The sequence below is a fragment of the Sarcophilus harrisii genome, chromosome 4, assembly GCF_902635505.1.
Source record: "Sarcophilus harrisii chromosome 4, mSarHar1.11, whole genome shotgun sequence".
Classification (NCBI taxonomy): Eukaryota; Metazoa; Chordata; class Mammalia; order Dasyuromorphia; family Dasyuridae; genus Sarcophilus; species Sarcophilus harrisii.
In genome coordinates this window covers 321,050,777-321,078,552 of record NC_045429.1, presented here as the reverse complement: position 1 = coordinate 321,078,552, position 27,776 = coordinate 321,050,777, and the positions used below count along the sequence as shown (strand labels likewise).

Below are 27,776 nucleotides of genomic sequence, written 5' to 3'. Positions count from 1 at the left end.
TTCACCTCAAAACTGCACAAAACACAGGCCAGAAATTCTTGGGAGATAGGAAAGGAGGCCCACAAAACCATACCCAATCTAAGCAAGCACTCATGCAACTCTAGCCAGAGACAGATCAAAGACACTTATATGGCAAGAAACAGCAAGAAAAACACATGGAGATTTTAAAAAGAATGTCCCAAAGTTTATTGTAAGCCCAGGAAAATGACTGCAGTTACCATAATAGGGAGTGGAGTACCAGATCTGGATAATCCAGTGCTCAGAAGTCTTTTCTGAGATACTATGGTAGGGTCCTAATTCAGCCATGTAAACCCCAAAGATCTAGACTGGCCTAACCTTGGGAAAGAGAGGTCAAGTAGGGCCAAGCATAGTAGGATGGACTCGGGTATTGATCCAAAGGCAATTCATTAACTAATATAAGAGAGAGACAAGCTCAAGAATGAAAGGAAGATGTAATGTATGCTCTGATCTGGGACAGAAAAATTTACCTGAATCCCTCAGCATATCTACAGTCAGTCTCCTATATCAGCCTGAGTCTTTTAAACATATTCATCAAATTTACTTTGATTGGATGAACATTTCTTTTACTGCTTCTGTTTCATTTCAAGGAATCCCAAAGATACTTTCTATCTCTCCCAAGCATGCACACAAGGATGCAGCTAATAAGCAAAAATCAATCTCAAGACATTACAACTGTCATGGGTCATTTACAGAGCAACTTTGTAGCCAAAGGCATTGACAGAGAGGTAGGGGCTAAAGTTCTGGTGGATTAATAAACTGCTTACCATCCTGGCAGGGGATCAAATCCAGTCTGAATATATCCCAATGCGGGTAGTGGGGGTCAGTGTTTCTTCATGAATGAACAGAACCAGCCACGTCAGGAGTTTTCAAAACAAACAACATATGCCAGGCAGCAGAGACAAGTCCCCGCCATGCTGCTATCAGCAGCCAAACAGGGAACAGAAAATGGTTCTCTGTCACTCAAAGCCTTTCTGGAGCCTGGGAAAGAATGTGTGTCTGTGTATTTGTTGACCTGCAGCTGTAAATCAAGCCTGAACACTTAAAGGGACCTTGGAGAGCAAGGTTCAGGATGGGATCTTCCCTGAGACTTGGAAGTGGCAAGTCTGGCCCCATTGCAGGAGCAGAAGGCTCAGCAGTGAGGGATGCCCTCCTACATTATTCCCAGTCAAGATGTCAATTGTAGGTTTCAATAGAAAGTGGTCAAGTTTCAATGCAGGATCAAAGAATTGCTGATTTAGAGCTGGAGAGTAGGGGAAGACATCACTTAACCTCAGAGAGCTCCAGGCTCCTTTTTAAGACAATAAAATAGAATGGTTGGGGGAGGTTTCTCTGTGGTAATGAAATCCCATCCTAAAGATAGGGGGTAATTATTTCAGCCAGTTCATTCTCTGAGGTCGACCTTTACTTTCTCAAGGTCACACATCTTGTACTAAAAACCCAAGTCTTCCAATCCCATCCACTTTCAATACTTTTTCTCTATGAACATGTTGCCTTCCACTTAAAATATTCAAAATTCCCAGGATAAGTTTAGTAAATAAACACAGACTTGGGGGAGGAAAAAAAGGCAGAAATTCTGAGACTCTTGAGATAGGAAAGAGCTCTCCTGAAATTACTGCCTTTCTTGATAAGCATAAAATATTTTCCCCTACATTCCAGCTAAGGGAGAGAAATAATTTTTTTTTCCTTTTCCTTTTTTTTTTTTTGGGGGGGGGAGGGGGGTGGGGGTTAATGGGAGAGCATGTCTTTGTGTCCTTAGCATAATACTAGCACATAGCAGACACTGTAAAAACTTGTCATTTTTCCAAAAATTGTCCAAAAGTTTAAGAGGAATGTAAATTAAAACACCTCAGAGATTCTACCTCCCAACCATCAGGTTTACAAAAAAGATAATTAAAAAGGGAAAATGACAATTGTTGGTGGGGCTAAGGGAAGACAAGAGGTTTGGTAGAGCTGTTTAGTGGCCCAACAACTTTCAAAAACAATTTGGAATTTTATCACAAAAAGCACTAAACTGTACATTTTGGCTTCAAATACCACTTGGTCAAAGACTTAGGCCCAAAGATAACCATAGCAGTACTTTTACTATCGCAAAGAAATGAACACAGTAGATGCCCACCAATGAGGAATGGGTGAAAAAACTACAATGTTATGAGTGTAATGGATTATCATTATCATAAGAAAGTATAAAATTCAGATTCAGAGAAACTAAGAGACTGATCAGCATTCTGAAATCCCACATAAATGTAATGACCAGTCATAAAACTTCAGGAGACTTATGATAACCCATGTTTTCCTATTTCTTGGCTGATATAGATGATAAAGAGAAGTGCATGAGACAAGGTTTTCCCCCCACCCAGATCTAGCCAATGTGTGGATTTGTTTCCTCAACTACACATGTGATTTATTTATTTGGAAGAGGGGAAGGGCTGATACTGAAGCCAAAAGAGAGGAAGGGGGAGGTAAGAGAATTAGTGAAATCTTTTTAAAGTACAGGAGAGCAAAAGGCCCTTGATGAGGGGATTCAGACAAGCAAAGCAGTTAGTACTATTGTACTGAATTTAATATGTCATAGTCCTCATTTTCTCTTATTTGCTTACTTAAATATTCAGGTATATTTTTGTCAAGTTCATAATTTTTTAAAAAAAAGTTATTTTAAATGCTTGCTTGATAATTGACTGTATAGCTGCCATATTGCCTCTGGAATATTGGTGGGGAAAGGGCAGGGAATCAATCAACAGGCTCTTAATAAGCTCTAGATAGGTGCCAGATACTGCTCTAAGGGCAGGGAAGACTTTAAAAAGAAAAAAAAGAAAAAAAAAAAAAAAAAAGGAACACAGTTCCAGCCCTTAAGAAATTAACTTTCTAAAGGGAAAGGGTGATTAGATTAAAGGAGGGCTGTAGAATTCAACCAGCAGTTCACAAGTCCAAAGAAAGTACATAAAAGTTCATTAAAAGTGCTATTTAGTGGCTGAACAAGTTATGGTATATGAATGTTATGGAATATTATTACTCTATAAAAAAGATCAGAATGATTTCAGAGAGGCCTGGAGAGACTTACATGAACTGATGCTGAGTGAAATGAGCAGAACCAGGAAATCAAGGTACAGGGCAACAAGATTATATGAAGATCAATTCTGATGGACGTGGTTCTTTTCAACAATGAGATAATTCAGGTCAGTTCCAAGGATCTTGTAATAAAGAGAGCCATCTACACCCAAAGAGAAGACTGTGGGAACTGAGTGTGGACCACAACACAGTATTTTCATTTTGTTGTTGTTGTTGTAGTTTGCTTGGATTTTGTTTTCTTTCTATTTTTTTTTCCTTTTTGATCTGATTTTTCTTGTGCAATGAGATAATTGTATAAATATGTATACATACATTGGATTTAACATATATTGGATTTCTTGCCATCTAGGGAAGGGGATGAGGGAAGGAGGGGGGGAATTTGGAACATACGGTTTTACAAAGGTGAAAAATTATCCATGCATATGTTTTAAAAATAAAAAGCTTTAATTAAAAAAAAAAAAAAAAGTTGTTATTCGGTTCTCTAGGCCCCAATTAGCCTTTAAGAGATCTCACTGAAAAGTAGGGAAAAAACCCAAAACTAAAGATCCCATTTTGAGAGCCTCAAAGACTAATACTTGCTACTTCATCTTTTGTGTTTTACAAAGTCATCTACAATTGAAATAGACAGGGCAAATATCAAGGAATAAATAAGTTCTTACTCAGGATAAATGGCTAACTAATCTGAGACATGAATCCAGAGCTGATTCTTAGCCTCCAAAAGGTCAGTGCTATTTCTCATGTGTTAGGTGGCAGCTGCTGCTAATCTATCTAGAGCTAAGTTCTTGGGGAACCACTCCAAACTGTGCTAATATTGAATGAGATAACCCCAAAGTCAGCATTCTTTGGTGTGGAGAACATCTATACGCCCCTTTATACAATGCCTTCCAAGTTTGTCCCCCATCCTCAATCTAGGAACCCGAAGAACTGGGCAGGAAGGTCACCATTTAATGGAACTCCTAAAAATTCACCTTTGTAAACATACTCAGGAAAACCATACTATCTCCTGAGAGTTCGCTGTTTTTCCTATACTTTATATAGTGATTGATTTCCTGAGAAAATGGGAATTATTTTAGCAGTTAATACACTTCAGCACACCCATAAGAGGGACCCTTATAGTTAGGTCTTTGTAGAGATAGGCCTTTCTGAATCACATTATATAAATAATTTGCATTAGTCCCAGGGAGTGAGAGAGCAGCCCAGAAACTGCTACAAGACATAGAGATGACTGACTGCTACTCATACCTCTAACAACATACTACCTGCTTACCCAGGACTTCTGCTTCCAACACATCTCAGGAGCTTCAATAGTAGCTTTCTTTCCGAGTATCAATTAGAGATCAAATCTAAATTCTCTGCCAAAACCCCAAAGTTCTCATCAACTGGCCTCCTAATTTCCCTTTCAAAATGCCCTAAATCACTATTAATCAGAGAAATGCAAATTAAGACAACTCTGAGGTACCACTGCAACCCTCTCAGATTGGCTAAAATAACAGGAAAAAGTAATGCCGAATGTTGGAGGGGATGTGGGAAAAGCGGGACATTGATACATTGTTGGTAGAGTTGTGCACGGATCCAACCATTCTGGAGAACAACTTGGAGCTGTGCCCAAAGGGTTATCAAACTGTGTATGTCCTTTGATCTCTACTGTATCCCAGAGAGATGATAAAAAGGGAAAAGGACACATGTGTGCAAAAATGTCTGCAGCAGTCCTTTTTGTAGAGACAAGAAACTGGAAACTGAATTGGATGTCTATCAATTGGAGAATGGCTGAAAATAATATTATGCCTGATTTGTTTGTCCCAGCAAATCTAGTTATCTGGCATGTCTCTGTCTCCCTCTCTCTTTTACATTTTCTGCCCATCCTTCTACTCCATCTTTTTATGTTCCCTCTGGAACACCTTTCAAGAACAGAGTACCTACTAAGTGTCAAGCGTTGGGGTGAGGGTATAAAAGGAATAAAACAAACATACAAATTAACTATGGCATGATGCAGAATATTGAGTCTTTGCCATGAGAGAAATGCTATACAATTTAGAACTGTGTCCAAAGGACTACAAAACTGCGCATACCCTTTTATCCAGCAATATCATTACTGGATCTGTATCTCAAAGAGATCATAAAAGTGGGGAAATAACCCACATGTGTAAAAATGTTTGTGGCAGCCCTTTTTGTAGTAGCAAGAAACTGGAAACTGAGTGGATGCCAATCAGTTGGGGAATGACTGAATAAGTTATGGAATATTATTGTTCCATAAGAAATGATGAGCAGGCTGATTTCAAAAAAGCCTAGAAAGACTTACATGAACCAATGCTGAGTGAAATGAGCAGAACCAGAAAAACATTATATATAATACATAGATTATGTGATGATCAACTATAACAGACTTGGCTCCTTTCAGCAATATGGTGAATCTCAGATAATTTTAACAGATTTGCAATGGAAAATGTCATCTGTAACCAGAGATAGAACTATGAAGACTGAATGTGAATTGAAGCAGAGTAGTTTCACTTTTTTTTTTTAGTTTGCTTTTTCTTTATTGTGGTTTTCTCTCTTTTGGTATGATTTTTCTTGTACAACATGACAAATAAGGAGGGAGAGAGAAATAAGGAGGGAGAGAGAAAAAAACTGGAACACAAAATCTTACAAAAATGAATATTGAAAACTATCTTTACTTGGAAAAATAAAAAAAATTGAGAAAATGAGAGAGAAATGCTATAAGTGGGGTGTGTGCGTCACATCTGTAATAGAAGGGGGAGAGGAGCAAAAAAGGGATGGGACAGGATGAGAAAATTCCTAAAAAATAGCAGGTGACAGAGATCCCGAAAAAGCACAGACAGAGTTAATGGATGGAGACAGGGAGGGATGGGTATTCATTCTTAAATGGAAAGAGTAGCAAAAGCAAAGGCAGAAAACCAACAGGGTGTATTCAGGAAAGTTAGTATTCCACTTTTTCCCGAAACTTAAGCAGCTCTTAGAAAAGAGTATTGGGGGTGGGGTGGGGGGGGGGTGGAGGGAGAAGTCTTAGAAAAAAGTACTGACAGCTAAAATTAAAAGGGAAACCAGTAACTGGGGAAAAGATTTTTGTACCAAGTTTCTCTGATATAGTTTCCATTTACAAGATATATAAGGCAGGACTTCTTAAACTTTTCCATTAACAACTGCTTTTTACCCAAGGAATTTTTCTGTGACCCCATCTGGAATCTGACCCCAGATGTTTCTGGTTATGTTCATGCATGCACAGTGCAAAATGTACACGTGCATTTAGAACCAAGGCTGCAGTGAAGTTGAGCAATGCAATATGAGCAAGCACTGCTAGAAATACGCAAGATGTCTGATTTTGAATAAATTTTTGGCCATTGCATTGAGAAACCCTTTACCATTTACAATTTTTCACAACCCCACATTCAGTTCCACAGCCCCAAATGGGGTCAAAATCCACAGTTTGAGAAACTGACATTTATTAAGAATAAGAGCCACTCCTCAATTGTTGAATGACCCAAGAATAGGAATGGCTCTTTTCTAAGGAAGAAATCAATATCAATAGCCACATGAAAAACTTCATGAAATCAATAATAAGTAAAGATATATAAATTAAAACAATGAGGTCCTACACCTCACACCTATTGAATGGGTAAAGCCATTCTGAAAAGCAATTTGGAACAATATCCACAAAGTCACCAAACTGTATATGTGAGGCAGTGAAATGACTTCACCAGAATGTCCAAAAGGCCCATGACTCACCCCAAAACAGGTCAAGAATCTCCAGGAAGGTCAATACAAGAGAGACCTATAATTATATAGGTTAGAGGAGTTCCTAGTTGAGGAACTTTCTTTACCAAAACAGATGGGCCCCTTCTAGGCACCTTTAAAAGGCCTTAAAACTTCCTGGTACACTGAGAAGACTGTTTGAAGCTGGAATAATTCAGATCAAAAGTTCTAAAGGAAAATAGGGGGAAAGAGCATATGAAATCTGAGAAGAGGATGACTTGTTTGGAGAGTGTGGGGTAAGGTGGAGTCGAAGGTACCATAGAGATAAATGGTCACCAGAAAGGAAAAATATTTTAGAATTTTTCCACAATGAAATAAGATTCCATAATAAGTAGTGAGCTCTCTCTCTCTCAGAGGTATTCAAGTAGAGACTAGAGTTTACTTGGCAGAGATGTTGTAGAAGGAAATCCTATTCATGATACATAGTTAAACTATATGATTTCTGAGATCCTTCCCAGAGTTCATGATTTTGTGATCTTTAGTGATTCTCATTTCTTTTTAAAAAGTAGATTTTAATTGTTAGCTTTTATTTTTATTGTCTCCTACAGCATTTCTCCCTTAAGAGATGTCTCATAACTAGTCCTCTCAATTGCATTTCTTTCACCTTTTAATTATTTTCATATATATATGCATGTATAGATCTTGCTTTGTATACATCTGTTTGCATACTGTCTTCTTCATCAGACTGTAAGCTCGTGGTATCCTCAGAGCTTAGTGCAATGCCTAGCACATAATGGGTACTAATTAAGCATTTATTGAAATGAAATGAGCTAAGAAATTTTTAAAAACAGACGAGAAAAATTCAACAAAATAATGAACACCTTAAAAAAGTCCCCAGACAATATATGTGATATTACACATTCATGATCTTCTGCAAAGGGAGAAGAAGGGAGGTATCCTTTAACTGGTCTTCTTTGGGGTCAAATGTGGTCTTTGTAATCTTGCAATATTCGTTTTCAGTTGTTTTATGTTGACTATTTTTTCCACTTATATTGTAATCATTGTGTATATCATTTTTCTGGCTTTGCTCACTTCATTTTGTATCAGTTCATATAAGTCATCATGTTCTTCACCTGTAGTCACCATGTTCTTCAATTCTTACTGTAATTATTTCATTATTAGAGTAATTTTCCATTATATATGGTACCATGAGTTTGTCTGGCCATTCCCCAATGGATGAGAATATATTGTTTCCAGCTATTTGCTACCACAAAAATTGTTACTGTCGATCATCTGGAATATATGGAGCTTTTCTTTTCACCAATGGCCTCAGAGCACATGCCTTACCCTGGCAGAATCTCTGAAAGTCTAAAAGTATAAGCATTTCAGTCTTTTTCTTTGCCTAATTACAAATTGCTTTCCTGAACTAAGTTTTCCCAACTTTTATTTCCACCAACAATTCCTTCACATATCTGGATTTCCCAAAACCCTCCAATATGGACTGTCCTTTTTAAAAATCACTTTTGTCAATTTGTAGCTCCTATATTTCAAAACATCTAACTTAAATCTCCTTTCTTAGGGTTTTAACTCTTCAAAAATTACAAAACTGACAAAATTACATCTACCTTGTGCATCTCCCATAGGACCCACTGTGCTGTATTGAAAACAACATGATTAGAAGTCAGGAAATAAAGTTTCTAGACCTGAGTATGATCACTAACTGTGTGACCTTGGACAAATTATTTCACCTCTATGAGTTACATCATCTATCAAACAGCAACAAAACCAACTTCCAAGTTTGCTGTGAGTACTCAATGAGATAATCAATCTGTAAAGACGAAAAAAAAAAATCACTGTTATCTAAATGTTTGGTATTAATAAATATTTGTTAAATATCCCTTCCTTCTTTCTAATTCTGTATGGAGACAAGATGAAGAACACATCACATAGCCACATAACTCGGGCCTCAGATGTCTGCCACAAAAACCCATCCAGCAATAAAATATTAAAATCAGGCAGGTTGAGAGGAGAAGGTCACATCCAGGCTAGCCACCACCACTCACTAAAATGACCTCTAGAACAATGGACAAGGTTGGGAGAGTCCTACAAGAATTCCTTTCTGCTTCTTAGGCCCTAATATCTAGGAACACTTTAAGGAAGAATAGAATAGCTCTCAAAACGAAGCCAAGATAACCAAAGTCCACTGATTTTAGAAGGCAAATATACTCCAAGACAAGAAAAGCAAATTATCTGAGATTATTAAGGTAAGAACAAATGTCCCTTTATCTCTCATTTCTAAATTTTCTATTTTCGTTAACTTCATTCCCTACTAATCCTAATCACATATTCTCCTTTCAGTTGAGTTACTTCTCTCTCTCCCCCCCTCCCACTACCCAGAGAAAAATTAAACAATGCAAGAAATGGTTTTAATCACATAAAGTCAATGTTGAAAAACTGAAAAATTGTCCAAACACAATATCAGCAGTGATGCCATAATGTCAGTGTCAAGGTAAGTAAGTGAACCTTGATGGAGCAAGTTGGCTAATTTTGAACCATTCTTGCATCCCTAATATAAATTCCACTTGATCATCATGAATGATTTCTTGGATAAATTGCTTAAGTCTGTCAGGATTTTATTTAAAATTTTTGAGTCAATGATCATCAATGATACTGGTTTTTTTCCAATATTTTATCTTTTCCAGGGTATATATTAGGACTATGTTTGTCTCATTTCTGTCTCATTCTGGCTTTCATTCTCAATATTTGAGAATAATTTCTAAAGTACAAATACTAACTGTTCTTTAAAAATTTGGTGGAATAGGGGCAACTAGATGAAGCAGTGAATAGAGCACAAGCCCTGAAGTCAGGAGGACCTGAGTTTAAATCTGGTCTCAAGACATTTAACACTTCCTAGCTGTGTGATCCTGAGCAAGTCAGTTAACTCCAACTGCCTCAGCAATTGATGGAATTCTCATTGTGAATCCATTAGGACCAAGAGGTTTTTTTCTTTGATAGTTCCTTTAAAAGCTGTATCTCTTTCTTTTTTTTGAGATTAGGTTATTTAGAATCTCTACCTGGTCTTCTTATGGTTTGGGTATTTTTATATTTTTGAAGGTATTCCTCCATATTATTTATCAATTTTGTTGGCATATTAACCACGCACAATATGTTCTGATTATTCTTTTCTTTTTCTTCTGGTTTTGCTAGATTACACCTTGCTCATTTACTATTTTACAGAATTGATTTTCTGTTCTTTTTTTGTCAAGATCCCATTCTGCCACAGCACAGTAGATTCATTCCTAATTCAAAATAGTCAGTGGAAAAGGTATCAATCAGTAAAACTAACAAGAGTCATAAGGTTTGACTAGAAAGAGAAGAAAAGAATCTAGAGTAATCATCTCAAGAGAAGGAAGGAAATATATATTTATTTACATATCACCGCCATGTGACAGGTTGGGGAAAGGGAGGAGAATAAGAAGCATCTCTATACTAGTGATTCTTAGACTTATTTATCTAGTATTCCTGCCCATCTCTCGATTTCAACTGCCAATTCGCTGTACAATCTGTAGACAACTTACACTTAATTTAACTGAACTTTCTCCCAAATCTTCCTCTCTTAAAAATTTCTCTATTACAGTTGAAGATAGCAACATCTTCCCAGTAATCCAGGTTTGAAATCTCAAGGCCATCCTTGACTCATTTTTTTTTTTCAACACTCCCCTCATTATCCAATCTGTTGTCAAATCTTCTAAATTCTATCTTCACAATATTTTTCCCATATTCTATTGCAACAGCCTTCTGTTTGTATTTCTGCTTTGGGTTTTTCCTCATTTGAGTGCAGGACCATTAAGAAGTTAAAGTGATCTTCCTAAATATAGAACAAGTATGACCATGTCATTCCTCTACTCAAACTCCAATGACTCCCTTTTATCTCTGGGATCAAATATAACATCCTATTTGATTTATAAAGCCATTCACAATTTGATTCCTTTCTATTTTCTAAGTATTGTTTCACTTTATTCCCTTACTCTGTACACTATAATCCAAATCTGGAGCTCATTAGAGTATCAGATTTGGGGATTATTTGTAAAAAGATGATAATTAAACCCACAGGAGCTATTTTTCCCCCAAGAGAAAGTATATATAGAGAAAAGAAAGCTCAGGACAAAATCCGGGGGGTAAACTCCCATAAAGAGGCAGGATATGAAAAGCCTCATAGCAAGGGGCTAAGAAGGTTGCAGAAAGTTAAAAAGTGGAATCACCCTTATCCGACAGAGGATAATTTGGGAAAACTGAAGCCCCCTCTTCCCTACTCTCATTATTATAACTTTCTCTCTCCATCCTATGGCTCCTTCCCTACGGCCTACAAACATGACACAACACACTCTGTCCTTAAAAAACCTTTACTTGACCTTGCTATCACCTCAAGCTAAAGACTCATCTTTCCTCTCTTAGAAAGTCTTGTAATCACCTTTTTAATGTAATAGCATGCTTGTTTTATTCCACAAATTAAAAAGAAAAGAAATAAAACATTTTTAAAAAGTCAGTTTGCATCATCCCAAGTCTAAAATCTGAGTTAGTGGATAGATAACCTAAAATCTGAGTTAGTGGATAGATAACCACTCTAGGTTATCATCCTTTGTCTGGGCTACTGCAATTGTCTTCTTGCATCCACTATCTCTCTTCTTCAATACATTTTCACGCGGTGACCAAATTGGTGTTCCAGAAAGGCTTGAACACATCACTCAAGGTTTTAGTAAAAAGGCATGTGTATAGGGATACACATATATACACACACACACACATATGTATACATACATAAACTTCTCTCCACCCCGCAGCCTTTTTTTTTCTCTCTCTCAATTTCCTGTAAATATTTGTTTCTCATAATAGAATGCCATAAGCTCTTTGAGAAGCAAGAAGCTGTCTCTCTTCTGTTACTTTCAAAGTTTCCCTAGTCCAAAGAACCTCCAAAATTTTCTGGAACAGAGTAGGCACTTGATGAAATAAAATTTTTGCCTATAGAGAAATGAAAGGCCAGGAGTTAATTCTTTTAAGCTGTACTTTTTGGAGATGCCTGAGCAAAGTGGCCAACTCATCCTGCTCACTGTTTCAAAGGTCAAATTATAGCACAAACTGGGATGAGCAACTCTGGCAGAGTCTGGGGAAGAGGGCTCTAAGCAGCACAGTATAGTGGGGAACTGCTGAATTTGAATTCTGACTCAACCACTCAGTACTGGTGTAATCTTGGTCAAGTTACTCCACATTTTAAGTTTTAGTTTATCTTATCTTAAAAATGAGGGGATTAAACAGGATGATCTCTGAAGTACAGCCAGCTCTGAATCCATGACCCAATGCTCCTGTGGAATCAGGGAATAGCCCAGATAGTGAGCCAAAAATCTTGGGGGGCGGGAAGATGGACACAGGAAGCAGGCCAGAGAGAATGACAGGAGATCCCTGCTCCTCTTCAGAAGGAAAGGGGCCAAACGGAGATGAATCTGTTCTAGACTAGACTGGACCACTGTTATTTTCAGCACGAGGATACATGCCAGTTTCATAGTTCCCGGGCTTGCTGAATGAATGAGCTTTCTAAAATACGCTTACTTCCCTGATGAGTAAACCCTACAGGCGCTAATTTAAGAAGCTGTCCTCTCCTCTCACACATCCTGTGAAGCTGTGGCTTTGGCATCTCATCAATCACATCACCAAACGTCCTCTTCCACTAAGAGGCGGAGCCTATACCAAATGACAGGTAGAGGCAACCGACAGGCCATCTGGCTCGTGTCATTATTTCCATCACTAATAATCACCTTCAGGATCCAATATAAAATCCTCTGGCTTTCAAAGCTCTTCACAATCTGCCCCTCCTCCCACCAAGTTTCTACTGTTTTAACACCGTCCCCTCCCCCCAAATAAACACATACTCCAGTTGAATTAAATGAGCTTTCTAAAACATACTGATGCTGCTCTCCTATTCAGTGACATGAACCTCCATATCTATTTCCTGAGCCAAGGTATTTTCATGTTCCCCCATGTCCCCCATCTCGATTTCTGGCTTTCTTCAAATCCGGGCTAAAATCCTAATCCTTTCCCAATCCCCCTTAATTCTAGTGTCGTCTTCTTCCTCTTTTTTGGAGACAATTGGGGTTAAGTGACTCACCCAGGTGCACACAGCTAGGAAAGTGTCTGGTTTTGAACTCACATTCTCCTGACTCCAAGGGCAATGTTCTATCCACTGCAACTCCTACCCACTCCTAGGTGCCTTCCTCATGTTAATTATTTCTAATTTATTCTGTGTACTATCTACATGGTTCCTCTCCCATTAGACTGTGCTCATTCTTGAAATCAGAGGCTATCTTTTGCCTTTCTTTGTATCCCCAGTGCCTGGCACATAGTAGGTGTTTAACTGACTGGCGATTTGTACCAGCCAACATCTAAAACAACTTTTGTGATGCCTAAGAAGGCTTAATTTCTCAGAAGTCTCACCAAGATTCACGCTCCCCATCCCCGAACCTGAAAGAAACGTCACCTTTACTAGGAATCTCCAAGACAAGGGAGCAAAGTCAGCTCTGACAATGAACACGACTGCTCTTCAGAGGGTGAGGCTGGCAATGCACTGAGGAAAATTATGATTGCTTTTCCTCCTCCACCACTCCTGCTTCCACATTCAATTAGGTTTAACCACAACTAAGTCCTATCTTATTAAGGAGAGCTGGTCAGAGATCAAAGAGATCTACATTCCAACATGTTTAGAAAGTCAGATTGCAGAGATTTAAACACTAAATTCTCTTCACAGTCCAGATAAACCAGGATTCTTACTATCCCTCACACATAACATTGTATCTCCCACTTGCATAGACTTTGAACCCAGTTCCTTTTTGCCTTTTTAATTCACATGCTGACTACAAATGTGGCTTTGTGAGCAGCTGCCTGTGCCTCTCCCCCAAAACTGCCTAGTTTATATATTATCTCCCTGGATAGAATGCAAACTTTGGGGGAAAGGAACTATTTATTTAACTTTTATTTCCATACCTCCCAGGACCAAGCCCATAGAAGGATATTAATAAATGCCTATTACCTGATAAATACAGAAATTTGTTTGAAATGATTGTACAAAATTAACCTATAAGTTAATCTTATGAGTTTTTTAAAATTTTTATATTTATTTTATATATATTTTTATATTTTATGGCTTTTTTATGGCTTACTATCTTGGAGTGGGGAGATAAGGGAAGGAGGGAGAAAAAATGTGCTACACAAAATCTTATAAAAATGGATGCTGAAAACTATCTTTACGTGTATTTGTAATAATAGGATACCACTGAGGAAAAAAAAGTGCCTGTTATTGGTCATTAATATTTAGCTATCACCTTCCACTACCATTCTAGCATGGCAGATGATAATACTAAAATCCCAAAGCAAAAGACAGTAGCCAAAGGAAAAATGACAAGTCCAAATACTCCCAGAGAAAAGAGTTCAGGTAGAGGAAATAAGGAATGTAAAACTTCCACTCTGGGATTGCTGCCCCTTTAAATTCAAAATTTCAGTTTCTTTGCCCATGCCCTCTGTGCTGTACCATTAACTTAAAGAGGTGGAGATACAGAGGAAATGGTCAAAAAAGAGAGCCAAGAACGTGGAAAATGGAGGGGGCAGCAAGGAAAGGAACAGGCAAGCACTCCTATTTGTTTTGGCCAAAAAAGCATGGGTTCAGTTGGGTGAGCCATTTGGGAGTATTACTCAGATGCCCAGTTCCATTTCCAAGTTTCTTTCCCTTCCTTGAATTTAAATGGCTACAAGAATATAAAGAATATTTTCAAGAAAATGGGACAGTTAGTGGCACAAAGAGGGAATAGCTAGTAATGCAGTGGATAGTGGGTTGGAATCGGGAAAACTCATCTTCATGAGATCTAATCTGGCCTCAGACACTTACTAATTGTGTAATCCTAGCCAAGTTATTTGCCTCAGTTCCTCATCTGTAAAATGAGCAGAAGAAAATGCTAAACCACTCACTTCATAATTTTTGTAAGAGAACCCCAAATTGATCACAAAGAGTTGAGCAGGAATGAAAATGATTTAAACAACAAAAGGGGCATAAAAAATATGGTTAGCCAGGGTCTCCCATTTTCTCTGCCCCAGAAAAAGACTGAGATAAAGCCACTTCCCAGGCTCAATTTTTCAGGACAATAAAAGAGCATATGCTCAGTCTTCTGGTTGAGGTGGAAACCCTGTCTAGTGGGCTGGCAATCTGAGGATTTTCCTAACCTGCTTTAAAGGAGATTAACTGGTACTGCTGCAGGCCTGGGCCCCACATCACCCAAGCACTCAGTCATATTTCCAGGATGTCCACCTACTCTAAATGCTGGGATTGTTGGGACAGTTGCCTCAGGAGTAAACTCTGGTCTCTAAATTCCTGAGGGACATAATTTAAAAAGGAGCAGTTGCCCTACCCACTCACTCCTTAGAAGCCTCTCCTAGCCCAAGAATTCAATCTAGATCCTCTGAAAATAGAAGAACCACTGGGATGATTCTCTAGAACCCTGGTGGGTTAATCTTCCACCAACATAGAGCCGGGTATACAGTGAGTACCTACACTGTCTTGGACAAGCCATTCTTGTCACTAGAGCCATATGCCCCAGGTGAGCTTTAATTTTATTCTGACAGGAACCAGGCCTTCACATTGCTTCCTGGTCACCTCCAAACCAAGAGGCCACTGTATACCTCCCTTGTCTTTCAAACTCCCCTTTACTTATACATTTTTTTTTAATCTCTTAAAAAGTTAGCTCATAGAGAGAAGTTCTAGCTGACTAGTTAACTCCCAACATATTTAAATGCATAAGAAATTCATTCCACTGCTAAGCCTAGAGGGAAGATCTCCCTTGAGGCAGATAGACCAAATCCCCAGAAAAGGCCACTACAAGGTAGTGTAAACAAGAAAGAAGGTCCCTCTCAGTTCCCTCCAGACAAGATTGTAGTCATTCCCCTTCCTCTCACAGCTTTTTATGGAGGGCTAGGCACTTACTCAGGGGTCCCAAGCTTAGCACATGTCCTGGGCACATAGTAGGTGTTTAACAAATGCTGTTCTTGTTGGCCCAAGAATCTCTTAAGAAGGTTGAATCAAACAACCTCCAAGATCTGTCTCAATAGGCTGTAAGTCTTTGAGCCTACTTTGAGTCTGATGACTGTTCACTTGGAGTAAATATATAGGATTCATATATTTTTTTCTCCATAGCTGGTTCAAATGCTACTCCTTTCGGCCGCAAATAAAAAAAATCACCAAGAAGGTTAAGAAATAAGAAATCTGGCTCATGCCAGATAAAGAATCTAAGAAGTGAAAACGTTTTTTGTTCAAACAAAATTCCTTAAGCAACTAATGAAGAGACTTCTCCCATGGGCCTTCAAGGGACCACAAAATCTACCACTAAACTGGAGGGTAAGTTGGCTAGCCAAGTTCCAGGACATCAGGTGCCCCTGCAAGAATTGTTCAACTCCAAAAGCTCTGGGTGTTTGCACTCAACTTCTCCTAACTCAGAGATTCTTAACTTGCAGTTGGTAATTTTTTTGTTTGTTCTAAATACTTGATAACTGTATTTCAATATAATTGGTTGCATTTGAAATGATTTATTTTCTTTCATGTACTTACAAACTTCCTACCTTCAGACAGCCCTGGTCCCTAATTTTTGGCCCAGGTTCCAGCAGTTCCCTGAACAAGCACATAAGCATTACCAGTTGTGGGACACAGCATCAAGGAAGCAATCAGGGCAACCTAGGGATAGAGCAGGGATTTCTACCACATATAAACAGGTCCAGTGACCAGATACCCCAAATAGTTAAGGAACCAAAGCTATTTCTTTTTTTTTTTTCCTTTTGCATGACTCAAAACACTATAGGTCCCAGGTAGCACTTTTCCAATGTGTGGAGGGCTCTGGAACTAAGATCTCCACAAAGTCTTGACCGTAGAATAGGAGGATCCCCTCTCCCTTCTTCCCTCTCCAGAAGACAATAGGAGAAAGCAACTCGACCTAAGCTCCTAGAAAACTCTAATGACTATGCACTCTGGGATTTCTACACCTTGTCTGACAGAGTACCTGAAGCAGTGAGCCCTCACACCCTCACATTCTCTCAACAATCTGAATACTTCCAGCAGTGGTTACTTCCTCTAACTCAAGCCAGCCCCTCTTTTCCCAAGTTAGTCTCAGGAAAGCTCTGTGATTAGGCCACAGAGAACCCTGGTCTTAGAAATCCTGTATTCTATGAAATGGGGTGGGGAGAAGGACATATAAACATTTCACTGGGCACTGTTCCACCAGGTTCAGTCCTTGACTCAAAAATACAATGCCAATTCTAACTCCATTATGATTCCCCCAAAAAACCTTATTAGGTTAAGACTCAAAGGATGCTTAAAACAAAAGATTAAAGTTTTCTTGAGTCACTATCTGGAAGATGTATGGAAAGAGTATTGGCTTTTTAAAAAATGGGTACAATTAAAGCACTCTTTAGAGACTCTATAAAGACTCTATAGAGAATATTTTAAAGCACTCTATAGTACTATATAAATACTCAAGATATTCAATTCAGGTTCTATGCTTTGTCACCTTAAAAAGATGTAGACATTTTTTATCCCCTTCATCCCAACAAATCACCAGTGATTGCCATCTCTTGAATATTCTGTCTAGTAAACATCAAACTTATTTGACCAATCTGCTTTGGCCATGCTATAGATCCCAGTTTCTGAAACTATGGGGTGACACCCTAGATGAGCGCTTGAAAATGAATGTGGGAGATAGCAAAATTATGATTGCAAATTATGCAATTATTGCAAATGATAGCAAATTATGATCAGGAAATGTTTGATTTGTATACATATTTTATATACCTGATATCATGTAAAAATTTCTCAGGTAAAAAAGGTCACAAGTGGAAAAAGTCTAAGAAGCCCTATTATAGATAATAGCAGTTAGGTGATACAATGGAGAGAGTGCAGGACTCTGGAGTCCAGAATGCTGAAGTTCAAATCTGCCTAAAATAGCTATAGAATTATGGGGAATTCATCTGGCTTCACTTTCCACATCTACAAAATGGGGATATGTAAAGGGCTTTTCAAACCTTAAAAGATTACGGAAATACTAGCTATTATTACTATTATTATTACAGATGTGTTAACCTGATACAAAGGAAACAAGTAAGGGACTGGGAGGTGACGGAGCCCTGTGATCTATTCATGGCTCTCCCACTTGCTGATTTTGGGACCCTAGGTAAATTATTTCATTTCTCAGGCCAGGTCTTGGTGTAGTTATCGGTAAATGGAGAGTATCGGCTGTAGTAAAATGGAAAAAAGAAGAGATTTGAAAGGAAAGGACAGACTTCAAATTTCGACACATATTTGCTACCTATAAAATCATAGTTAAAAATTCCTTTCCTTTTTACAGTCTCCTTATCTGTAAAATGAAAGGTTTGGGCTAAATTATTGCTTAGATTCCTTCCAAACCAGTGATCCTACAATGAGATGACCTCTTATCGTTACCCAAACCTTTCCTTGAAATCTCATTCTGGACTATGTGTTGACCCTGTGACCTAATGAGGTAATGTTTAAAGCACTTAGCATAGTGGCCGGCTCACAGTAGATGCTATACACAAGCTTATTTCTATTCCCTTCCCTTTACTTGAGAGCAGGATCTGCCTCTTACACCTTTCTTTGAATTCTCAGCATTTGCAGAATGCCTCTTAATATAAAAAGGCAGTTAAATAAAGGTTTACTGTCTGAACTCTCCACCCTTGCTCTTCTAATTTTTCCTTCTATGCCTCAAATTATTCTCTTCTGCTTCTCCTGTCTCCCTTAGCCCCACTATCCAGATCTAGAACCTCGTCAGACTTTGCGTACTTTGCAGACAAGCTGAATCCCTTCCTCAGCAACAGGCATTTTCATTTACTCCAATTCCCCAACAACCACGTGCAGTACTTGGTCCATAAAAGTCACACAATATCATTCCAACCCACCGCACAAAAAGCACATGTGCTAAGGCCTCAAATAAAGACTAAGATTTTTGGGAAATCCAACCCAACCTCAGAAGACGGAGGTCAGTTCAGCGATTACTTTGGCACACAACTGAGGGGCCTTTCAGAACCATTCCAGAAGCAGAAGGGGAAAGAGTGGGAGGGGAAGGCAAGCCGGCTGGGAGAACCCTCTACGAAACCTTTGTAGATCCCCAGTTCATTACTACAGTGGTCAAACATTCCAACCACATCAAGAATTTAAAATGACTCTTTAAGATTCCTTCCGCGCCCCCCCCCCGCCCCGGGAAATCACGGGATTTTCCATTTTTCCTTAAATCTCCGCTTTCCACCAGCTCCCCGCTACTTGGGGTGGGCAAAGGTGCCCGATTCTCCGACTTAAGGTCCCAGCTTTTCTACCCGATCAATGTCCAAAAACGGCCTGGCAGGGGAAGGATGAGGGGAAGGTGGGAACCGCGAAGGGCGAGGAAGAGTGAGGGAGTCCGTGGGGCTTCCTGCGTCTGCTCGGCTGGGGATTAAGAGGCTCCAGAGCCCCAGCGCGCAGAGCCGGAGGTGGGTCGCAGGGGTTAAATGACTGCCACAGGTCCCTTCTGGGAAGGAGAGCTAGAAAGTTAACTCCCCCGATCGGGAGGCAGGGAAAAGCCCCCGAGCCAGCCGCCGAGTGCGGACGCGGCAGGGCGCCGGGGACTCGGACCAAGCCCCTTCTGGCGTGCCCCCGGGCGCGGCACCCCCTCCCCCACCCGGGGCCGGGCACCTGTTCCACCGCAGCCAAACCCCAAAACGGACCGTGCAAACTAGAAACCCAAGTTCCACAGCCAATCACGGGCGGATTACGCGGAGGCAAGTTCCGGGCGGGCGCCGCTCGCTACAGGTGCCGCGCTCTCCCGGGAGGGGCAGCCGCGGCTCCCGCCCAGCGTCCCAGCCTGGAAGCCCGCGGAGCCCGCAAGGTCTCGGCTCCGGCCTCGCTCCTCGCGCATCCTCAGCCCGCCCGGCTTCCCCAGGTGGCGCACGCAGCCCCGCGCCCTCTCTCACCCGCACCTCTGGACCGGCCGCTGCCCCAAGGCCTCGGCGTCTCCGGGAGCCGCAGCCGGCTCGGCAAGCTGCCCTTCTCCTGGCCCACGGGCTGCTAAGGAGCCGTCTCCTTCCTGGTCACCTCCACCGCCCCGAGCCGGGGAGGAGGTGGGGCACGCCCAGCTATTTACATAAAGACAAGGAGGGGCCTCGGTCCTCTGAAAGAAGCGCGGGGCCCCGCCCCCTCCCCCTAGAAGCGCCCAGGAGGGTGTCCCCCTGACCCGCTCGACGCGCCCCTCCAGACGCCCCGGGCGAAAGTTCGCGGGACTGGGAAAGGACCGCCGAGGGACCGGCGAAGGAGCCGCCGAGGGAAGGGTGGGAACGTCCAGCCCCTGAACCCAGAGCAGGCCACGGGCCGGCCAAAAGCTGGCCGTGAATATTCATGAGCTGGGATTCCAGGCCCGCCTCCTGGCCTACCTGGGAGCACCTGGGAGCCGCACCACTGTCCCCGCCCCGCCCTGTGTTCCACCGCCCGCGGGGAAGCGTGAAGTAGTTCTCCTGTTACTCTCGTTCTCCAGACCCATCCCCCACTACCCCGGACGACTTCGGTGGGGAGGGGCTGTCCTTCCTATAAACTCACCAAGTTCCCTTCTGCTCCAGTCAACACTATTACCTCACTGAGAAAGGATTGCTAGTGGACAGAATGTCCTGTTTCTAGAATGAATGGAAAAAAATGTTAAGCGCTCGCTAGATGCCAGGCAATACCTCAAAGGCTAGGGACAGGAAAAGTTTTTAAAGGGGCCGTTTTAGCCCACAGGGGGCTTACATCCCAATATAGCCAGCGCGCTCAAATCCCAAGTAACCAATGAAGATGGGTTTTGTTTGGGGGAAGTGCAATGGGGGTCCCGAGGGACAGCTAGACTTGAAGTGAAGGTGAAGCATTATCTGGCATCTGGAGATGGGAAGCCAGAGCTATTCCTCCCCACTCAGCTTGTCCCCACCACCCCTAACCCACCTCCAGTCCCTCGGGACACAAAAAAGCCTCCGGGGCTCTGCTCTGAACCTGCTGCTGGTAGCAGCAGAACCAATGTGATGGAGCTGGTGAATGTGGGAGCCCGGAAGGCAGGGGACACATGGGGACTCCATGATGTGTCCCACAGAACAGCCGTTCCCAAGTGGAGTAATTTAGAGCCTTGTTGCAGGGCAGAGGATGGTTCTCTACATACCCATCCTCTTTATCCTGGCACCTTGAAAGTTGGCAGAAGCTGCTACCATCCTGCTACAAAATCAGTCCATCATCTCTGACATGGAAGGGGTAGGACCAAAGAGAAGGGGTCTAGAGGGATAGAGGGAGAAAGCTAGGTTTCATCCTATTCTCCTTGTTCGATACCCAAAAGTAGAGGAAAATGTTTTAGAATCAGTGCTGCCTACTCCTCTGTTATGAGGCAGATAAATTCTTGTCATTGTCCCCCCTTGCCCCAGAAATGAGTTTAGATAGGAGAGAGTAAAAGTGGATGGCAACAAACCTTTGTCCTCTAGGGAAGGTCACAAAGTAAAAATGAGAACAGATGCAACCATAGCTTCCAGGTATAGGAACAGGTTGGAGGTGGTTGAGTGAGATTTGACAAACTACCCAAAAATACACCATCACAGCAGACATAAAGAAAGGGATTTAATGGTTTTAGCTTCATCCAGGTTTTCCAACCTTTCTTACATTAAAACAGGGCCAAGATTCCACCTTATTCGGCCTATGAGAAGAAAGGTACTGGGTCCTAAGGGCACCACTGAAAAATCAGAGCAAACATGAGGAAGAATCCCTGACTAAGGCAATACAACTTGCCCAGCATTTTTCAAGCCTGCTCTCCTGTGGGAGGTGGCTTAGACTGGAATGGACAACAGGAAAATATCACTCATAAGGGCAAAAGTTCCAATACAGAGGCAGCTGAGAATTGGAAATCTAAGTAGGAAGTCATTCCTGAGAGCAAAGCCGGCCAAAAGTGTAGCAATGTTTTCCCCCATCATATCATCTGGGTAGCTATCCCTGATCAAATGCAGAAGCTATCCCAGCAAGATGTGGAGGTCAGTTGGTCAATGTGCCAGGTCCACAGGCAGTGTGAAATCCCTGAAGCTATAGAAAGCAATGTCACCATGATCCACCAAGGCAAAGATCAAGGGAACATCCCCGCTTTGGAAGGACAGCCGCTTGAGGGTGCGCAGGTCTGGGACAGGTTCATCAAATCTGTAGAGAAATTGAATGAGGCACTGAATGAGACCACAATGATGGACAACTCTCCTAAGTTCCCTAAGGCCCTTCAGCCCAGTGCCCTAAGCCAGGTTAAGGTGAAACAAAGCTCAGGAGTGTGACTTTCTGAGTCTCTTTCCAACATGACATGCCAACTTGACATGATAAAAAATGTAGCAGAAACACCCGCAAAACCACCCCTCCAACACACAAATGGTCTCAGAATATACAGGTAGCGAAATGAAGCCCTGGAATTCAGATGCGATCTCAAACATTTACTAGGTATGTGACCCTGGACAAGTCATTTAACTCCAATTGACTCCAAAATTACAACAAAATAAACAGAAGAATACACAGGACACACTCTATACAAAGTCTTCTTTAGGATACATAATGGAAGAAAATGGTCTCTTAATTTAAGGGCTAGGACTGGAACGGAATCACAGAATTGAAGGACTGGGAAGAATCTCAAAGACCACCTCCCAGGGATTCAAAATTTTTAGGTATGACAAATTTCCTGTGCTATGCATTTACTTTATGCATTTAAAAAACTGATTCTGAAAAAGGTTCAATCGGCTACACCAGAGGGGATGCCACAAACAAGCTTAAGAACCCCCTGATCCATCCCCATATATGCATCCCTTCTGCATTTCTATAGATAACCTTCACTTGAAAAGTCTCTAATGAGGGGAAACCCCACTACCTCTGGAGGCAGCCTAATTCACTTTTAGACAGCTCATGCTGTTGGGAAATTTTCTTGATTAAAGCCCCCTTTGCAAATTCCTCATCCCTATTTCTCTAATTGTTCCTAGCTTGATCCTCTGGGGTCAAGCTGAACATGCTTAATCATTTTTCCATGTGATGGTCCTTAAAATATCTGAACACAGCTACAGGTCCCATAGAGGTCTTCTGTTCACCAAGTTAGCCATCCCTCCTTGATTTAGCCAGTCCCCTAGGGCATGATCTCAAGAAAAAAGGGGCTGAATGGTAAGAATGAAAAGAGAGAGCTGGCCAGGGACCTGGCTCTTATTCTGATTCATACCCACTGATGCACATCCGAGCATATGGCCTTCCTGGGTCATTTTTCCGGAAACTGGATACACTATCTGCCTGATAGATGTCAAAACTGATCTCCATGTCCCCAGACTTCTCCAACAGCCTGCTGATAGATAGAAAGGAGATTAAGGGGTGGTGAGATTGAAATGACATTAGAAAAGAAGTAAGGGAGGGAAGGGAACAAAGCATTTAGGAACTGCCTACTGTGTGCTAGGCACTATGCTTTATAAGTATTATCTCATTTGCTAGGACAGGAACTAATATTCCTAGGCACTTCCTCCATTCCAATCCCTGAGGCTGAGAGAGCCCACATATGTTCATTTATTCCAGAACCTCCACCCCCATTTAGCTCTTAGAAAGGATAGCAATTGCTGAGTTTCCCTGATCTGGAGAACTCGAGGAGGGATTTCTCCTTCTATGTTATCCTTTATGGATAAAGTCAAAACTGGACATATAGGGTACTGAGGACCAAAAGCCCCTAAGAACTTTGAGACTCTTCAACAACTGTAGAAATACTTCTCTAGAGACTTACCCATCAATTCCTTCAGTGAGATGAGTAGTCTGCAGTAAGGAGATCTGTTGAAGAACAGTGGCTATATTGGGAAGGAGAAAAAATTAGAATTAGTATGGACCTGTTCTCTCTGAATTAATCTGAATACTACCAAACAAAAAAAAACAAGAAAATTGTATATTTCTAGTCTGTATTATTTTTTTAAATAATGAGTACCATAAATATTTGTAAGGGCATTAAGGCATATCCATCACCTGTCCTAGAAGACAAGTCTATTTTCACCATTTTTGTTTCCCTGTTCATGTGTTTGTAGACTTTGTTTCCCTATTCAACCTTTATCTTTACACTTGGACAAGACCTATTTTCCTCATCCTTCCATTAATTCCCTTAATTATTTGAATTCTCTCTCTCTGGTCCTTTCTATATGGCACTTTCTCTTGATCCTGAATGGCTCTTACTGGGTCCCCAGGCCAATGGCCAGTTTCTCCTGTAAAGTTTCTTCCATGTAATAATTCCCCTGTTGAGTCTGCAATGCCTTCTGTGAATTTTAGGTCCAAAGCTGCCCCACACTCTCCAATAGCCCCTGCCAAACCCGCATCCCATTCCAAACCAGTAAGGCCTTTTTCTTGAACTATGCTCATCCCATATCACAGCATTTCACGCTGACTTTCCTTCAGAATTTAGTGAGGGACCTGGCTGTGAATGAGGGCCAAAAAATCAGATCTTTCTATTATATTACAATTATACCTGGGCTGGCTGGCTGGCCAGGGTTCAGGAGGGGAGTGACTGGCTGGTCCCACAAGTTTGGGGGGCAATTCCAGGTCTTCCGCTGCCACCGCCGCTGTAGCAGCTCCTTATACGCCCGCCAGCTGGTACAGCGCCGAACCTCGGGGTCTGCATTCACATCATTTCGGAAGGGAGTAGTCCCCCTCTGCTGCTCCTTCTCCCTCCGGGAAAGCTTCTCTTTCCTCTGATTGAGCTTCTGGCACCAAGGGGCTGCATCGATCTCCCGCGCAGTGACGTTCCCTGGGAGTAACTCCGGAGCTGGAGTTAATAGCAGGGTATGGGGGCGATCGCAGGCCATGTTAGGGAATGCAATTTTCTCAAAGTCCCATCGAGGCTTACAAGCTCTATCGTTCCCATTGTCATCCATCGCTGTACTGCAGCTTCCTCCTCCCTCCTTCAGGGTCCTCCCAGGATGCTCTGCCTGGCCAGGGACCTGGCTGGGGGACTCAGGAGGCTGGTTGGAGCCCTCTGGATTGTTCTTATGGCTGGCTTCCTGAGGCTTCTCTTCCAGGGACCTGCTGTTCTGGTCGGGGGCAGACTGGACTGAAGTTGTCTGATCCTCATGGGTACCATCCGCCTCTGGCAGAGGATTCTCCAACGCTTTGGGTTTCTTATCAGCGGGCCTGAAGGATGTGGGAAAGAAGCATATCTGATCCCACAGGTGTCACCAGTGGGGCACACCATTAAAGCTGGCCCTAGAGAAGAATTTCTGGTGGCCCAGTTTCCAGCCCGATTGAATATTTGTTATTGGTGAATCCAGGAATTTAGTGCTGGTGGGGTCACACACCTCATTATCACCTCTTCCCAGGAGTCTCCACACCTTTCTACAGACCGCTCTCTCCGCACTCCCTACCCCCAAAATAGTTATGAGGCTGTTATAACCATTACCGAGGACTAGAATTCCTCCTCTTCCTCTTGCCATGCCATTTTTCAGAGCTGCTGCTCTCCAAGTTAAGCTGCCTCTCATAGGGAGACTGGACCAAGCTGTGGAAAAATAAAAGAGGTTCTTATCTGCATCCTCTCAGCTGTAACCCTCAAAGGCAGCTTGGACAAAAAGAAGAGATGGTAGAGAGGAAGAATGAACAAGATAAAAAACTGGAATTTTATGTGCATTAGATGAACACATTGCGAGGTGGGAGGGAGGTTTCTATGACAAGAGAAACTTCCATTTATTCTTGCCTAGCCCTATTTATAACACTCAATGATACAAAGCTATAAGAAGGCAAGTTGGGATTTGGGATATGGCTTAAACTAACTGGCCCTGAATTTGGTGCACTTAAATATATTAATACATATATATAATATATGTAATAATTATTATTATGTCATATATAAAATAATCAATAAAACCTATTGACAGTGAGAACAGCCAATGAAAGACTTTTAAGCCTGAGAATATAACAGATCAAAAGAAACAAGACTGCCAATTCCTTAAAGGAAATGATACTCATTTATTGAATACTCAAATTAATCTGAAAATAGTTCTAAGCTGGATACTTCATAATGACAAATGAGATTTATATAATGCTTTAAAGTTTGCAAAGTGTGCTACACATATCTGTATATACACACACATATGTATGCATACACCCATATGTATAAATACATGTAGATGTGTATACACACGTTTATATGCATATAGGTACACATATACCTAGATCTTGATATACATATGTGCAAGTATATATGTGTATGTATAAGTGTGTAAACACACACATATGTATTCATATATAACTGCTCCCTTATACAAGGGGGCAGAGAAGGGTACCCCACGTACCCTCATCCTACCCCCAAAGGTAGAGTTGCAAGTCACAACATTTTTTCCAATCCTATTCTCAGCTGTCAAGTTTCCTCTCTGGGTTTTGGCAGGTGGCATAAGATTCTCATCATCCCCAGTTTTTTGCTTCTTTTTTCATGAATTGACTTTAGACTGTGATCTTTAGCCATCCTCATCAGTCTGCTAGCTTTTTTTCTACCTCCTACTTGACTTAATAAGGTCAAGATGGGGCTGGACCACAAAATATTTAGGCAATGTATCTATTCTAATAACAGGGCAGAGAGCCCCAGCTGAAAGGACCTGGGATAGACAGACAAGAACCAAATTGCCTAGGATCCCTGGTCTACAAGAATTCAAAAGGCCTTACCCAGGTTGGAACCTCCGAACCACATAGCCTAGTCTCTTCAGGTGGCTGAAAACCTAGAAGAAAAGGGAAAAGTCAGAAATTCACCCAAATCTGAGTAAGTGGGGAATCTCTTTCCTGGCAGAGTTCCCATCATTGGTTACTCAACATTCACTGTCTTATAAACTCCCCAAGGACAGAAAACATAATGCTAGATTCCTATTTTCTCCCTCCTGTCCTGTACCTTTATACTTCCCTTCTTCCCTATTTCTTTCTTCTACCAAATGCTTACTGGACTCTACACACACATTTCAACAGCCAGAAAGATCAGGACATTAGTTTTAAGCTCTGTTGTGTTTTAAATGCTGAGGTATCCTCCTCCCTCTAAAACTCAAGGAGCTAACTCAGGAGGACCTGAGTTCAAATCTGACCTCAGACACTTAACACTTCCTAGCTGTGTGACCCTGGGCAAGTCACTTAACCCCAACTGCCTCAGCAAAACAAACAAACGAATGAATGAATGAAGACAGAAAGAAAGGAAGGAAGGAAGGAAAGAAGGAAGTTCAAGGAGCTGATGAAGGAAGAACATTCTTGGAGTATCTCAATATTAGCATTAGCTTACTAAGTAAAATTCTCAGTGAGTCTAGACAGGATATCTCCTCCCATTTCTCCAGAATATAAATTTAGGACAGCATAAACAACATTTCACATTTATAGTTTTATGGTTATTTAGCCGTTTCAGTTTTATCTGACTTTTTGTGGCCTCCCTTTGGGGGTTTTTGCTAGCAGAGATACTGGAGTGGTTTGCCATTTCCTTCTCCAGTTCATTTTACAGAGGAAGAGACTAAGGCAAATGGGGCTGAGTTGCACAAGATCACACAGCAACTAAGTGTCTAATATCAGATTTGAACTTATGAAGAAGAGTCTTTCTGACTCCAGACCCAGTGCTCTATATACTATACCATCTAACTGTCCACACACATATATATAGTGTTTTATAAATAAAACACTCTTTAGGACATCCTGAAAACATCCCAGTGACACAGGTCCTCTAAAGACCTATTATTTCCATTTTACAGATAAGGAGATGAAACTCAACAGTTAGAAGACTTGCCCATGGTCACTTAGCTAATTTAATACAAGCACTTATAAAGTGCCTACTATGCACCAGGCACTGTGCATACAATACAGGAATGACAAGTCTCAGCCCTTAAGGGACTTATGTTTTAACTGAGATAATAAATGT

General features: G+C 41.3%; 2 protein-coding genes across 7 annotated transcripts in view; both read right to left on the bottom strand.

Moving 5' to 3' along the window:
* Positions 1 to 20,196, bottom strand: part of LLGL2 (LLGL scribble cell polarity complex component 2) — a 68,303-nt gene extending 48,107 nt beyond the window's left edge. Inside the window, exon 1 of one of the 4 annotated variants that reach the window (XM_031965808.1) lies at positions 19,843 to 20,196. The gene's annotated coding sequence lies outside the window, so the exon portion shown is untranslated. Of the gene's footprint in view, positions 1 to 19,836 lie in introns of all 4 variants that reach the window. The other 3 variants (XM_031965809.1, XM_031965806.1, XM_031965805.1) reach the window with 3 other exon arrangements.
* Positions 20,197 to 21,474: 1,278 nt separating this feature from the next.
* Positions 21,475 to 27,776, bottom strand: part of TSEN54 (tRNA splicing endonuclease subunit 54) — an 11,525-nt gene continuing 5,223 nt past the window's right edge. The window contains exons 6-11 of one of the 3 annotated variants that reach the window (XM_003768468.4): positions 26,555 to 26,607; positions 25,299 to 25,394; positions 24,372 to 25,033; positions 23,646 to 23,706; positions 23,100 to 23,219; positions 21,475 to 22,054 (exon numbers count right to left, since the gene is read on the bottom strand). In XM_003768468.4, coding sequence (XP_003768516.1) covers positions 21,904 to 22,054; positions 23,100 to 23,219; positions 23,646 to 23,706; positions 24,372 to 25,033; positions 25,299 to 25,394; positions 26,555 to 26,607 — 1,143 coding nt within the window. In that variant the 3' untranslated portion in view covers positions 21,475 to 21,903. The remainder of the gene's footprint in view (positions 22,055 to 23,099; positions 23,220 to 23,645; positions 23,707 to 24,371; positions 25,034 to 25,298; positions 25,395 to 26,554; positions 26,608 to 27,776) is intronic. The other 2 variants (XM_023502555.2, XM_031965811.1) reach the window with 2 other exon arrangements.